At 39.3% G+C, this 15,645-nt stretch overlaps 1 protein-coding gene across 5 annotated transcripts in view; it reads left to right on the top strand.

Moving 5' to 3' along the window:
- Positions 1-15,645, top strand: part of dnmt3aa (DNA (cytosine-5-)-methyltransferase 3 alpha a) — a 55,684-nt gene that overhangs the window by 22,922 nt on the left and 17,117 nt on the right. For 4 of the 5 annotated variants that reach the window (XM_058755492.1, XM_058755491.1, XM_058755494.1 and 1 more), the window contains 4 exons: positions 11,348-11,578; positions 14,234-14,392; positions 14,470-14,577; positions 14,662-14,818. In XM_058755492.1, coding sequence (XP_058611475.1) covers positions 11,348-11,578; positions 14,234-14,392; positions 14,470-14,577; positions 14,662-14,818 — 655 coding nt within the window. Of the gene's footprint in view, positions 1-7,242; positions 7,399-11,347; positions 11,579-14,233; positions 14,393-14,469; positions 14,578-14,661; positions 14,819-15,645 lie in introns of those variants that run through there. The other variant, XM_058755495.1, reaches the window with a different exon arrangement.

Here is a 15,645-nt window from a genome sequence, read left to right as displayed (position 1 = left end):
TTCTGCTCTCTAAGCGCTTGTGTTCTAGACCATGTGAATTTCGCTCCACAGATTTGCACTGAATCATAAATAAACAGTCTGCGTGTTCATTTATGAATTATTTCCACTAATTTGATTATGCTTTCAGCTACCAATTAGAAAATAAAAGGTTCCAAAGGGGCTTTTCACAGTGATGTCATAAAAGAACCAGTTTTGGTTCCCTAAAGAACCATTCAGTGAACAGTTAAAAAAATAATTGTTTTAAAATTCTAAAGAACCTTTTTCCACTTTAAAGGAACTTTTGTGGACTGGAAACGTTCCATGGATGTTAAAGATTCTTCATGGAACCATCAACACCAATAAAGAGCCTTTGTTTTTAAGAGTGTAGTACTCCTAGCTCTGTTTTAACCATGTTTTGGTGACCTGCTAATGGGTAATATTAGTTAGAATGCTAAAAACAGCCCTAGTAATAGATAACAAAGGTGGTCTGTATGAGTGTTTTGTGTGATGAAGTACTAAAGCGTGTGTTTATCCGGGGCCGCAGGGGTTTTCAGGGGCTGCCGTGTCCTCGGCTCACCCAGCGAGGGCCGTTTCTCTTGGGTCGCAGAGATCCCGCCCACTGCAGCCTCTGGATCTCATCAAACTCTGGCGCAGCGCTGCTACGGCGCTTCACGAAGACCTGATTACAAACATGTGTGTGTTTGTGTATATGTGTGTGTGTGTGTTTGAGAGAATCGCACATGGTGTGTGAAGCGGTTTAGTTTATGAAGACACTATAAAGAATAACGTAATTATTTGTAATAGTGTTTTCTTTTATATTTCCTTAAGGAGTTTCCTCTGTGTGTGTGTGTGTGTGTGTGTGTGTGTGTGTGTGTGTGTCTCTCATTCATTCTAGGCTCATAAATCGTGGCTTAATTGAACCTTTCCATGTTTCTCTGTAACAGAGACAGTCGAAATGTCTAGTAAAATCTTTCCCGGGGAAGAAATCAATCATTAACTAATCTAAACTCACACACACTCTCTCTCACACACACACACACACACACACTCTTATTTCTCTTTTTTCTGTGGTCGGCGCTCTGCTCTCTTTCAGTGTCTCGTTTTGCGGCAGACGCCCCTCTGGTCCCGGTTTTTGCAAACCCTCTGTGACCAATCAGCGCCAAGTCACGTGACCAGCGATTCCCAAACAAAGACATTGTGCGTGTGTCTCCCCCCTTTCTGATTTAAAAGTGTCTTTTTGCCTGCGTACACACATGCACACACACAGCTACCTGAGCGGGACGGCCGATCAGACACAGCGGCGTGTGTGGGTATGTGTGCACTGTGTGGAAAAGACACATTTACTGATACGTGTGTGTGTGTGTGTATGTGTGTTTTGCACAGAGAATGAAGGTAGAAAATGCTGAATTGGCTGTTTCATAAGTGTGTGTGTCGTTTTAAACCAAACATAAAACTGTAGCTCTGTAGCTTTAATAGATACTAGTGTACACTGTGCAGTATATACTATATACTGTCTATTTTTTGTATGTGTAACAGTATGCATTACACTCTTAAAATGAAGGTTCTAAAACGAGGTTTCTGCAGCGGTACCATAGAAGAACTATTTTGGTTCATTAAAGAACCTTTCAGTCAACAGTTCTTTAAAAGAACCATTTTTTCTTAGTCTGAAGAACATTTAAAAAATCTAAAGGACATTGTTCTACTATAAAGAAGCTTTTGTGTGGGGAAAGCTTCCATAGATGTTAACGAATCTTTGTGGAACCATCAAACCCAATAAAGAACCTTTATTTTTAAAGTGTAGAACTGATAAACATTTAAACAGTAGCATGCTAAATAATGACCTCGTTATTTTATTTTGCATGTAATATGTTTTGACAGTCAGATCATATAATGAGTCAAGATGTCAAAAATCAGTTAATTATACAATAGAAATGGAAGGTCAAGTCAAACATGTTGCATTGTGGAATATAGTGTGGTATGCTGTTGTGTACTGAGTACTTTGACACATGCAGTAGTAAAAAAAATGCATACTGTCCATAGTATACACATTGCATAATTTAAGAAGTAGTACTGTTAGTGTTCTATCCTGAACATGGAGAGAGTGGTTATGTGCTATTGGACTTCTGTATACACTGGTTGCAAGTTTTGTTTGTTTTTTGCTTTTCCATACTGTATGTTTAATGCATTTATTCATTTTTGAATGACGTTGATGGTCACTTTGAGCTGAAAAGGTTTAAATTGTCTGTGTCTGTGTGTGAGGAATTTGACTAAATTCTCACACCATGATGCGATAAAGTTGAGTTTCTCAAACTGAGGTTCATGAACACCAGAGGTTTTGTAAGGAAACTGCAGGCAACGTTATACGGCATAATTAGTTTAATCAAAAAATGTAAGCTTAAAGGCGTCATCGGATGCAAAATTCACTTTACAAGTTGTTTGAACATAAATGTGTGTTGGAAGTGTGTGTACACATCCATCCTGTAATGATAAAAATCCACCCAGTGTTTTTTTTTTTAAATCCCTATTTTAAAATCCCCTTTCTCAAATTAGGCTGTTCTGAGGTTCCTGTCAGAATGACGTAGTTCTGTACAGCCCGCTCCCACGATAGTTGATTGACAAGGCCGTCCCAAGTGAGCTGAGAGCTGTCCGCCATTGTGTTGACTCCAGTGCAGGGGAAGACAAAATGTCTCCGATTAAGCAATTGAGGTGTTTTGTTGTTGGATGTAATAATGAATATAGCAGTCGTCATTTACTCCTGACATCTGAGTCGCTGAAGACGCAGAGGATTAACGTTATTTTCATTTTGAAGGGAATGCGCCGATCCCCGATCTGCCTAAATGCGTCTATGTTCGCACGAATCATTTGTGATCCAGCTTCGTTTACAGTAGAAGTGAGTATAAGGGTTTTTATGAATCTTTGCAAATCGCCTTTCCTAATAATGTACTAGTTGGCCAGTTTCGTGGCTAAAGTAAACGGTACTGCTCGTCACCCCATGGAAGAGAGGGACGGGGTCAGCAGAGTTCATTAGTATTTAAAGCAACTTGGACTAGAATGGCTTGATGAAATCAGAGCTGATTTTGACAGGGTAAAAAAGGTGTTTTTTACACTACCATTGAGAAATTTTAAAGGGGCCCTATTATGCTCTTCTACAAAGTCCTGATTTTGTTTTGGGCGTGTACTAGAACATGCGCTCATGCTTGGTGGTTTGAAAATCGCATTATTTTTCACATAATTTACATTATTACAATACCTTTCTCCCCAGCCTGGCACAAACGGCTTGATTAGTTCCGGGTTTGATGAAGGCCCGCCTTCTGAAAAACTAAATGTGTTGTGATTGGTTAGCTGTCCCATTGTGTTGTGATTGGCGAACAGCTTGGATGGCGTTTCAGTACTGCCCCGCCCCTTGCCAAAGCAGCAAGCTCGTCAATATTGCCATATCAATTCAGACCCCAAGAATATTGAACAAGAGGATCGCGCAGAACCTTTGTACGCACGGATATTGCAAGACATATTAAAGTGGTAACGTTATTGTTGTTTTGTGGCTAAATCACGTTTTAGGATGTCAACAACAGCTTAAAAATAACTGCATTTACTATGTACAGACAAGTTCAACAGTAATTGTATTATGTTTATTTTTCTTTAATTCTAACATTATAACATGAATTGCAGTGAAACTGTTATACAGTTGAATTTATTTATACCATATTCCCACAGAGTTGCACTATTTGTGGAGGCATAGAGAGCGAGGTTTCCCCTGTAACGCTGTACACAAAGCAGAGCTCCACTCACAAACACTGCTTTATCAGACATTACATGCAAGATGAAATGGCATGACAGTCGGTTTCCTTCAGAAATACAGCCATATAAAAACACCTGCACCGGGTTTCGATTTTGAAACGTGCAGTGCTCAACCAAGCATTCTCCCCACCCGCCAACCATTAGAATTTCCGTAGGCGGGATTTATTTTAATGATATTCTAATGGACCACTTTGTGATATCACAAATACAGGAAAACAACTTTGTAGTCCAAACGAGCCTTTCGTTGCAGTTCTTAAAGAGGGATTTAAAAAAAAAAAGAAATATCTCCCTTTGTAGTGGACTTTGAGATTTGTAAATTTGTAGATCTTTTTATGCGCAAACATACACACTACACACTGACTAAAATTCTAAAAGTGTAAAAGGACCCCTTTAACCAAAGTATGTTATAGACATTTCATTAAGACCATAAAGAATCAGATCAACTTGTGGAAAATGGGCAGATGGTTCAGATGGCCAAAAAGTTTGTGAATCTCTGCAATAGAGCAACGAATTATAAATCACTGATGTTTTGTCAGTTACTGGGTGTCTGTTTCTGTCACGTTGCACAGGTTAGTCCCATACATCATGAGATCTCATTGGACTAAAATCTGTATATTAGCTGCATATCAAACATCAAATATTTTCTGATTGGCTTTGAATGTCACGGTCCGCTACTGTGAGGGAGCGAGGAATGAGGATACACAGAGACGTGGAATAAATTACAAATAACAGGCTTTAATCCAGGAAACTCACATGTAGCACACAGGGATGACGATAGACACCAGACAAAGAAACAGGGAACTGAACACTCTTTAAATACACGGACAATTAGGGACTAACGACTAGACACTAGGGGTTGCACCGACTAATCGACTAGTCGACTTCAATGCTCTGCCATGACGTTTAAGCTTGACGTCAACTAGTCGCTGGTCCTATAGAGGGCGCAACAGGATGAGAAATCTTTGAAGGACTTCCACATTTACGCTCCGTTTCCAAACAGTTAAAATGACAACTAAATGCATACTCTGAAAGCGCTCCACAAGACATGGGTGATTATATTACTGGATGCTCGACATTCAATGGGAGAATGCACGTTTTAAACGGCTTATTGTACAGGTAAATTAATCGCTGTTCTAATCTAATGCGCTGCTGCACTGTAACGCACACACATAGGCTACAGACAGTAGCTCGTACATCACGTGCAGATCGTGCGCACAGAATCATTCAGCGCGGAAATGTATTGTCAACACTGTTCTGTGATTTCTCAGTGAAATAGCTTAGAAACTAAAAAGTTCAAGCATACATTTCTTATTTGCTCTCACTAATGCATTCATATATGAATGTAATCTTTACTGTGCTACTTTATCTGTATCTGATTTAAAACGAGCAGAAATCTGTGAGAAATATAACGACCTAAAGACAAAAGAACTGATAAAATGAGCTGTTGCCATGTGGGCAGCACTGTATCATATGCCATAGCTGTGCACAAGATGTTTGTCACAGCTCCAGACTTATTTGTTCATTAATGACGTCATCAGCGACTAGTCGACTTCGAATCGACTTTCATCACATAAAAGTCGACTTCAAAAAATCAGAAGTCGTTCAACCCCTACTAGACACACCTGGATTCAATGCACAATCAACAAGAGGGAGACAGAAACTGGGTCACGGAGCACATGGGGAGCAAAACCACAACAAAGAGTCCAGGGAGGCGACGAAGGAGGGAGGAGCCCAGTTGGGCCTAGGCCACAGCCATAATGTCGACCCACGGTGGAGCCGACGGAGGGAGGAGGCATGGCCACCGACTCCAGTGGGCCAACCAACGGTGGCGGAGCAGGTGGCGGAGGAGCCTGGGGCGGAGACGGAGAGCCAACGAGCCAGGGGGATGCCGAGGATCCGGGGGGCCAGGTTGGAGCCTAGGGCTCTGGCGACTGAGGCGGAGCTCCGGAGATCCGCGGTGGAGCCGGAGCGACTGAGGACCAAGGACACCCGACCAAGGTGGAGCCAGAGGGATGAGGGTGATGGTGGAGGCGAGGAAGCCAGAGTCCACTCCACTAAGGCGGCGAATTCCTCTCATGGACCATTTTCGGACGACAGTGCATCGTCCGGGTAGCTGGTGATGTTTGTTACCAACAGGAACAGTCTAGTATGGTCCTCGAGAACTTTGTTCCCCTGCTCCAGCAGGAGGAGGAGGAATTCGGGGCAAATGAGGGGATCCATGGGGAACCACAACGGAAACAAAAAACACTGTACAAAAACGGAAAACAAATGATGGGAAAAATGCAAATAAATTAACCGTAATCGGTCCGGTATTTTGTCACGGTCCGCTACTTTGAGGGAGCGAGGAAAGAGGAAACACGGAGACGTGGAATGAATTACAAATAACAGACTTTAATCCAGGAAACTCACACGTAGCACACAGGAATGACGACAGACGCCGGACAAACAAACAGGGAACTGAACACTCTTTGAATACGCAGACAATTAGGGACTAACGACTAGACACACCTGGATTCAATGCACAATCAACAAGAGGGAGACAGAAACTGGGTCACGGAGCTCATGGGGAGCAAAACCACAACAAAAACAGTCCAGGGGCGTGACATTGAATTAGTTGTTGCTGGAAATGTATTGCGTTGCTGGTTAGGACACTGTGTAGAATGTTCAGTGTATTTAAGCCTTGTGCCAATACAATCATATATATTTATACATTTTCATTTCCTCATATTGCATTGATTAAGCTAGAGATATATGCATATTTGTAAAATTTTGAAGTCAGTAAGATATTTTTTTTAAAGAAATGAATACTTTAATTCAGCAAGGATTCCTCAAAGTGATCAAAAGTGACAGTAAATGCATTTATAATGTTACAAAAGGTTTCTATTTCAAATAAATGCTGTTCTTATGAACTTTCTAGTCATCAAATAATCCTGGAAAAAAATGTATTAAGGTTTCCAGCAAATCAGTAATTGTAATATTTCACAGTATTACTGTTTTTACTGTATTTTTGATCAAATAAACGCAGCCTTGGTGAGCAGAAGAGACTTCTTTCAAAAACTCTTAACTGACCCCAAACTGTGGTTGATAAAGTGTCTAAATTCTTTACGAAAAGGAGTGACTTTTGTATAGAAATTAGCCTGAGAGGCTTTAGGGTCACGGTGAGGTTGGGGTCAGAGGTCGTTCACGCCTGGATCACGATCATAAAGCTCTCAGCTCTTGAAACTCGTCGTAAAGCCAAGGGTCGTCGCAGAGGCCGAGGGGTCAGAGGGCGTGTTCAGGTCATAGTGGGAGATGTTCACACACTTTACACAAGAAGTTTGCAAATGGTTTCTATGTGTCGGTACATGGAAACACTGTTGCCATTTATAGCACGCCAATGTGGACTGCAGCAGGAAATTAGGTAATCTGTTAAAAACCGCATTTCCCAGGGTGCACTGGGCCGTTTGCCAAAGGGCTGCTGGGTAACTACCAACACAACCACTATAACGTCATGGAGACACGACTAGAAGAGGACCAACAATCTGATTCAGATAGTAGATCTGTTCCAAAACCTAGTGAGCTGCCTATTTAGGCAGTATTTTAAAGTGCGTTTCGGTTCGAATGAAGAGAAGTTTCCAAAAGGTAGGCGGTGACGTTATGCTGCCTTCTAAAATTTTGGCCAAATTCTAAGGCAGCATCGCATGTATTCATCACAAATGATGCACTCCCAGAATGCACTGCCTAGTGAACATTTCTGATTGAAAAAAATGATTAATTTAATTGGAAATGGGTTATTTTACCCAATAATTTTATGTGTTTGTTTATCATAATTATGTATTATGTTGCAGCATGCTAACATCAAACTCTTTTACCAGAGATGATTTGAGGAGACAGAATAATCATATAAAAATGAATGAGAGAAATCATAGTGCTCAATAAGACTTCAAACCATTCATTTGTGATAGAGAAGTAAAATTATTATATACACTACCATGTTTTTTGAAAGAAGTCTCTTATGCTCAACAAGGCTGCATTTATTTGATTAAAAATACAGTAAAGAGTAATATTGTGAAAGATCATAACCAAATAAAAAATAACTGTTTTCTAATTGAATATATTTAAAATTTGAATGTATTCCTGTTATGGAAAACTGAATTTTCAGCATCATTACGTCAGTCTTTAGTGTCACATTTTATTTGTATTGTCAGTGCTGAAAAACCGTTGTGCTGCTTCATATCTGTGTTGAAACAATGATCCTTTTTGGCAGGATTCCTTAATAAATATAAAGTTCAAAAGAGCAGCATTTCTTTGAAATATATATTTTTTACATTATAAATGTCACTTTTGATCAATTTAATGCATCCTTGCTAAATACAAATATTGATTCCTTAAAAAAAAAAAAGGTGAGATCGCTCACTAGGGTTTGAGTATATGTGTGTTCATGTTCTTGAACTTGAAATTTGTAAAGCTAATTACAAGTCTGTAATCAGCAACACAGACGGCAAAAACATGACACATTTGCATATGTGATTTATTCATCTGATTGAGCTTTGTGTTCAGCTCGCCAAACGATTTGCACCCTGTTTAAACCTGTATTTAGCTCTGAGCATCAGAGATGGATGTCAATGCCAGGTCTATCTTCTGCTTCCATCCCTCATGTGAAATGTATGCAGGACCGCGGTGAGTTTATGTGTCTCCACTGACCCGTCAAACAGGCCAGTCTTCTGTATTTTACGTCTCTGTGTTTCGGTGTGATTAGCTGCTATACGGTTGGCCGTTTAGTGGGGTTGAAGGTCATATGAGGCGCTTGTGTCCTTCCTGCAAAAGGTCACTCAAGAGAAACCAACAGCTGCTTGAAGAAATCAAAGTTTCACTGTCTCTCATACAGTTGTTACAAAAGAAGCAGAAGCAGAAGCATTGAGAATGAAACTGCGGAGATGTCTGGAACATCAAGTGTATCCTTGTGAAAAATTACACTTTAGCATACTTTTAACAAGAGGGACTTTTATTAAGGAAATAACATACTTTAAAAGCATATACTTAATTCGAAACTGAATGTTAATATTGCATATAATTTACAAAATATAATATATAGTTTAAATTTATATTAACAGCAAATTGGTTGAACTTTAAGAGAGTAGGACTTAAGTGCATGTTTATATGTAATTTCATAATTCTGTTGTCTTTGAAATTTATTGACAAGCATTTATGGTAAACTTCAATATTCTTTGTCACTTCTATTCAAACACATGGCATTTAAATATATTTGTAATTACACATTTTTAATGATAAAGTTGCAATTGAGTACGTTTGAAATAAATTTTGTAATAAATCTTTGTTTGTTAGGGTCCAGGGCAAAACTATTAGACTAGATGTGTGACTGAATCAAAAGAGCCAATCCCTGTGTCTGCATGATGTTCTGGTGCTGAGATGTGGTTTATTTATGCTACCCAGTGGTTGCTAGGTTGCTGTAAATGGTTGCTAGGGTGTTGCTAGACAGATACTAGGGTGAAAAAAAATAGACTGAATGTCTAACCGAACCAAAAGAGTCAAACCCTGCGTCTCTTATGATGTTCTGGTGTTAACATATGCCTTATTTATGCTTCCATATGGTTGCTAGGGTGTTCTAAATAGTTGTTAGGACGTGGAAAGACAGTTTCCATGGTGATAAAAAAAAAAGTCTACTCCAGTCTGAGTCAAAAGAGGCCACCCACTTGTCTCTACAATGTTCTGATCCACAGATATACCTCTCGCCGGTTTTTAAATGGAAGTCCATGGGCTTGTTGCTAGGTTGCGGTAACTGCTTGCTAGGGCATGGCTATAAAGTTTAAATGTTACCATTTATTGGCTGCTTGCTAGGACAAGTCAAATGTGCCCATCCCCAAGTCTCCATGACATTTTGATGGTCAGAAAGTTCGGTCCAATGTTAATTCTATGGGATTTTTTGCCCGATTTTTTTTTTTTTTTACCCGTTGTGTGAACATCATATGCCCAATTGCTAAAAAAAAGTCATAGCACACCTCTCCTCAGTAAGCCGCATGATTTGACGCCCTTTTCCTGGGTGTGACGAACAGTTGCGTGCCGAAGTTTTGTGCAGAATAATATGTATGCAAGATAACAATAGTGATGCTTTGCTTCACAGGCACCTCTAATAAATGCAAAAGATTATTAACATAATGATTTAAAATGGACTTTAAAGTAAAAAACGTAATTTGACATTATTACGAAGTACGCTTTATTAAAGTGTATGCAACAGTCATGATAGAAAACTACACTTACAGTAAAGTGCCATTTTAATCAATATTATCTGCAAGAACAGTTTTTAAATACTTTTAGGATTTGAAGTACACCACAAGTTCACATTTAAAACAATTAAGCACACTTATTTTTCACAGTTTTCTAGGTTGTCAAGATGCTCAAGCAGACAGAGCAATGCTTTAAATGGACTTAAAATATATATATTTATATATACTGTAAACGGTATACTTATTTAACTGGGAGATGAGAATGTATTTTGACATTTAACTATAAAAAATGGCTTGTGGAAGCAGTTGAGATATTTAAGAGATGCTGTTTGTAACCTTTCTTTCTGTGGGCAGTGGTGTCAATAGACATACACTGCTGCTGGAAATTTTGGAGTCCGTGATATGTTTTTGAAAGAAATTAATATTTCTATTCAGTGAGGATGCAATAAATTGATCAAAAATGAGAGTTAAGACATTTATAATGTTACGAAGATTTCTGTTTTAAATAAATGCTGTTCTTGAACTCAAAGAATCCTGAAAAAATGCATCACAGAGTCTTCTTGAGCAGCAAATCAGAATGATTTCTGAAGGATCATGTGACACTGAAGACTGGAGTAATGATGCTGAAAATTCAGCTTTGCATCACAAGAATAAATTACATTTAAAAAAATATTCTGATAGAAACCAGCTATTTTAATTGGTGGAAATATTTTACAATTTTGCTGTTCTTACTGTGTTTTTGATCAAATAAATGCAGCCTTGGTGAGCAGAAAAGTCTTCTTTCTCACAGTAAAAAAATTACCAATCCCAGGCTTTTGAATGGTAGTGTAACTCAACATGCTTCGGCAATAAAAGACTATGGAAAAATTATGAAGATGCATTTTCAGATACATTTAGCAGATGCTTTTATCCAAAGCAGTTTGTCAAAGAGCCAACAGTATTCGTGATCCACAATGCCAGGCTTATTATTAGATTAAGAATATGGAATATGAATGAAACTGTTGGATTTCTACAATGCATGTAAACAAACATTTGTTTCATTGACTTCTCTGCCAGGACACTCAGTAATTCTGGAGGGTTCAGAAGAGTCTTAATACGCACAGAGACATCCTGTCTCGTGTTAACTGAGAGTTTGTCCTCATATGACAGTAAAAACCTCCAGGCTACATTTCCACAGTGATTTCAAATCCATATTTACCTAAACACACACACACTAGTCTGTTGTCTTGCTGGAAAAAGATGTTTAGATAAAGACGTTTCTCGAGCAATATGAGTGAAAATCCTTTGAGACCCTGTGTGTTTGTCTCTATTTCACCTTGGTGTTTGTGTGCCTCTGTGTCTTTAAGGAGGAAAAGGCCCAACTGGGGATCACCATGAGTGACATAATGGACGACCAATCAGCTGTGGGCTCTCAGAAGGAGGAGGAGTCAGCCATCAACCTCCCATCCACACCCACCCCTCAGCAGCAGAACACTGACCCCGCCTCCCCAACGGTCGCCACGACGCCCGAGCCACCTCCCGTTGCAGGCGGCAACAAAGTGATGGCAAGATCCTCAGAGATGGATCTGGAGTATGAGGTGAATATTTGTACTGATGGATCACTCGTAAAAATAATGGCTCTTATTTGGTTTAAATAGGGTACACTTTGGGATTTCATGACTTGACGCGATTTTTTTATTTATTTATTTATTTTTTATATTTATTACAGTGAGGGAAATAATTATTTGTTCCCCTACTGATTTTGTACGTTTGCCCACTGACTAAGAAATGATCAGTATATAATTTTAATGGTAGGTTTATTTGAACAGTGAGAGACAGAATAACAACAAAAAATCCAGAAAAATGCATTTCAAAAAAGTTATTAATTGATTTGCATTTTAATGAGTGAAATAAGTATTTGATCCCTTCGCCAGATATGTTTTTGGTAGCAAAACCCTTGTTGGCAGTCACAGAGGTCAGACGTTTCTTGTAGTTGGCCACCAGGTTTGCACACATCTCAGGAGGGATTTTGTCCCACTCCGAGTCATCGGATGCAAAATTCACTTTACAAGTTGTTTGAACATAAATGTGTGTTGGAAGTGTGTGTACACATCCATCCTATAATGATAAAAATCCACCCAGTGTTTTTTTTTTTTAAATCACTATTTTAAAATCACTTTTCTCAAATCAGGTCGTTCTGAGGTTCCTGTCAGAATGATGTAGTTCTGTACAGGCCACTCCCACGATAGTTGATTGACAAGACCGTCTTACCTTAGACCCGCCCTGAGTGAGCTGAGAGCTGTCTGCCATTGTGTCGACTCCGGTGCAGGGGAAAACAAGATGTAATAATGAATATAGCAGTCGTCATTAACTCCCGACATCTGAGCCGCTAAAGACATAGGATTAACATTACTTTCATTTTGAAGGGAATGCGCCGATCCCCAATCTGCCTAAATGCGTCCATGTTTGCACGAATCAATCGTGATCCAGCTTCATCTACAGTAGAAGTGAGTATTAGGGTTTTTATGAATCTTTGCAAATTGCCTTTCCTAATAACGTGCAAGTTAGCCAGTTTTGCAGCTAAAGTAAACCGTACTGCTCGTCACCCCACGGAAGAGAGGGGCGGGGTCAGCAGAGCTCATTAGCATTCAAAGCAACATGGACTAGAATGGCTTGCTAAAAACAGAGCTGATTTTGACAGGGTAAAAAAGGTGTTTTTTACACTATCATTGAGAAATTTTAACCAACGTATGTTATAGACTTTTCATTAAGACCCTAAAGAATCATATCAACTTGTGAAAAATGGGCATCCAATGACCCCTTTAAGGTTTCAAGGCTGACATTTGGCAGCTCGAACCTTCAGCTCCTTCCACAGATTTGCTGTGGGATTAAGGTCTGGAGACTAGCTCGGCCACTCCAGGACCTTAATGTGCTTCTTCTTGAGCCACTCCTTTGTTGCCTTGGCCGTGTGTTTTGGGTCATTGTCATGCTGGAATACCCATCCACGACCCTTTTTCAATGCCCTGGCTGGCTTCAATGCCCTGGCAGTACATGGCCCCGTCCATCGTCCCTTTGATGCGGTGCAGTTGTCCTGTCCCCCAAATGTTTCCACCTCCATGTTTGATGGTGAGGATGGTGTTCTTGAGGTCATAGGCAGCATTCCTCTTCCTCCAAACAAGGCGAGTTGAGTTCATGCCAAAGAGCTCGATTTTGGTCTCATCATATGCTTTCTTGAGCAGGGGGACCTTGCGGGTGCTGAAGGATTTCAGTCCTTCACGGTGTAGTGTGTTACCAATTGTTTTCTTGGTGACTATGGCCCAGTTGCCTTGAGACCATTGACAAGATCCTCCTGTGTAGTTCTGGGCTGATTCCTCACCGTTCTCATGATCATTGAAACTCCACGAGGTGAGATCTTGCATGGAGCCCCAGACCGAGGCAGATTGACTAATCGCACAAACTGTTGTTACCTTCTCAGCGAGCTGCTTGGCGAGGGTCTTGTAGCCCATTCCAGCCTTGTGTAGGTCTACAATCTTGTTCCTGACATCCTTGGACAGTTGTTTGGTCTTGGCCATGGTGGAGAGTTTGGAATCTGATTGATTGATTGGTTCTGTGGACAGGTTGTCTTTTATACAGGTAACTCCCTTTAAGAGAGTGCTCCTAATCTCAGCTCCTTACCTGTATAAAAGACACCTGGGAGCCAGAAATCTTGCTGATTGATAGGGGGTCAAATACTTATTGCAAATCAAATCAATTTATAACTTTTTTGAAATGTGTTTTTCTGGATTGTTTTGTTATTCTGTCTCTCACTGTTCAAATAAACCTACCATTAAAATTATAGACTGATCATTTCTTTGTCAGCGAGCAAACGTACAAAATCAGCAGGGGATCAAATAATTTTTTCCCTCACTGTAGATGTGCAAAATAAACTCTTGTTTAAAATAAAATTAAAAGTAGATTGATTTAAATTTGATTTAATATCAGTAAGCTAAGGGTGTACAAATTAATTGCAAGTTAATTTCTGGACTTTTAAACATTTAAAACATTTTAAATAATTGAATAATAAATAATAGAAAAAGATACACAAATGTTTAGGCTTTATTGTGTTCCCTAATTGTGTTGTTACACAATTGTTATTGTGAGTGTATAAGTGTTGTTATTCAGCAAAGTAGCTCTTCTTATCAAGAATCAGGTTTTGCTGTCATGTAACCTGCAGTATGTGAGGTTTCGCTGACGTTTGTTTTTGTGAGTTTCAGGACGGCCATGGGTTCGGGATCGGAGAGCTGATCTGGGGGAAGCTGCGGGGATTCTCCTGGTGGCCCGGCCGGATCGTGTCGTGGTTTATGGCGAGTCGCAGTCGGGCCGCTGAAGGCACCCGCTGGGTCATGTGGTTTGGAGATGGCAAATTCTCCGTGGTGAGTCAGTTGGCCAATCAGGATCCTTCACGAGTGCTGATAAGAGACTTTATAATGAGCATCCTCTCCTCTGTCAGGTGTGTGTAGAAAAGCTGTTGCCCATGAGCACATTTTGCACGTCTTTTCATCAGCCCACCTACAACAAACAGCCCATGTACAGAAAAGCCATCTATGAAGTTTTACAGGCAAGTTATGATATTTCTCTGTCGTGTGTGTTATTGTGTGCGTGTGTGTGTTTTCTCATGTTGTTTTTGTGGATCTGTGTTCAGACGGCAAGTGTGCGTGCTAGTAAACCGTTCACTGTGTGTGTGTCCGCCGATGACTCGGACACAACGAACAGTATTGAAGTGCAAACGCAGCAGATGATTGATTGGGCCTGCACTGGGTTTCTCCCTTCCGGTCCCAAAGGCCTGGAGCCGCCACCAGGTAATGTATCCAACAGGCCCAGATTAGAGTTTTATTATTTAAGAAACAGTTTTTATTAAAATGAACATTTTTATCAATATTTTTTTTATAATTGTTTACTGAGAGTTAATTATTTATCACTATAATTAATTACTACTACAAATATTATGGTATAAGTTAAATATAAATAAAATAATATTGCAATTTATTATAGTTTATTATTTAATGTATTATTTTTTATTCTTAGATTTTTAATGATATTTTATAATGATAATAATTAATGAATTATAATTATATAATTATAATAAATTATAATTAATGATTTTAATAATTAATTAATGATATTTGTTATACAGTCATGGCCAAAAATATTGGCACCTTGGTAAATATGAGCAAAGAAGGCTGTGAAAATGAATCTGCATTGTTAATCCTTTTGATATTTTATTTAAATAATTTCACAAAAATCTAACCTTTTATTGCATAAAAATAATTTAAAATGGGGGGGAAATATCCTTATGAAATAAATGTTTTTCTCTAATACACATTGGCCACAATTAACGGCACCCTTTTATTCAATACTTTTTGAAACCTCCATTTGCCAGTTTAACAGCTCTAAATGTTCTCCTATAATGCCTGATGAGGTTAGAGAACACCTGACAAGAGATCAGAGACCATTCCTTCATCCAGAATCACTCCAGACCCTTTAGATTCCCAGCTCCATGTTGGTGCTTCTTCTCTTCAGTTCACTCATTTTCTACAGGGTTCAGGTCAGAGGACTGGAATGGTCAGCAGAAGCTTGGTTTTGTGCTCAGTGACCCATTTTTGTGTTGATTTTGAGGTTTGTGTTT

The sequence above is a fragment of the Onychostoma macrolepis genome, chromosome 20, assembly GCF_012432095.1.
Source record: "Onychostoma macrolepis isolate SWU-2019 chromosome 20, ASM1243209v1, whole genome shotgun sequence".
Classification (NCBI taxonomy): domain Eukaryota; kingdom Metazoa; phylum Chordata; class Actinopteri; order Cypriniformes; family Cyprinidae; genus Onychostoma; species Onychostoma macrolepis.
The sequence above is the reverse complement of the archived record's forward strand: the minus strand, read 5'-3'. Positions and strand labels throughout refer to the sequence as shown.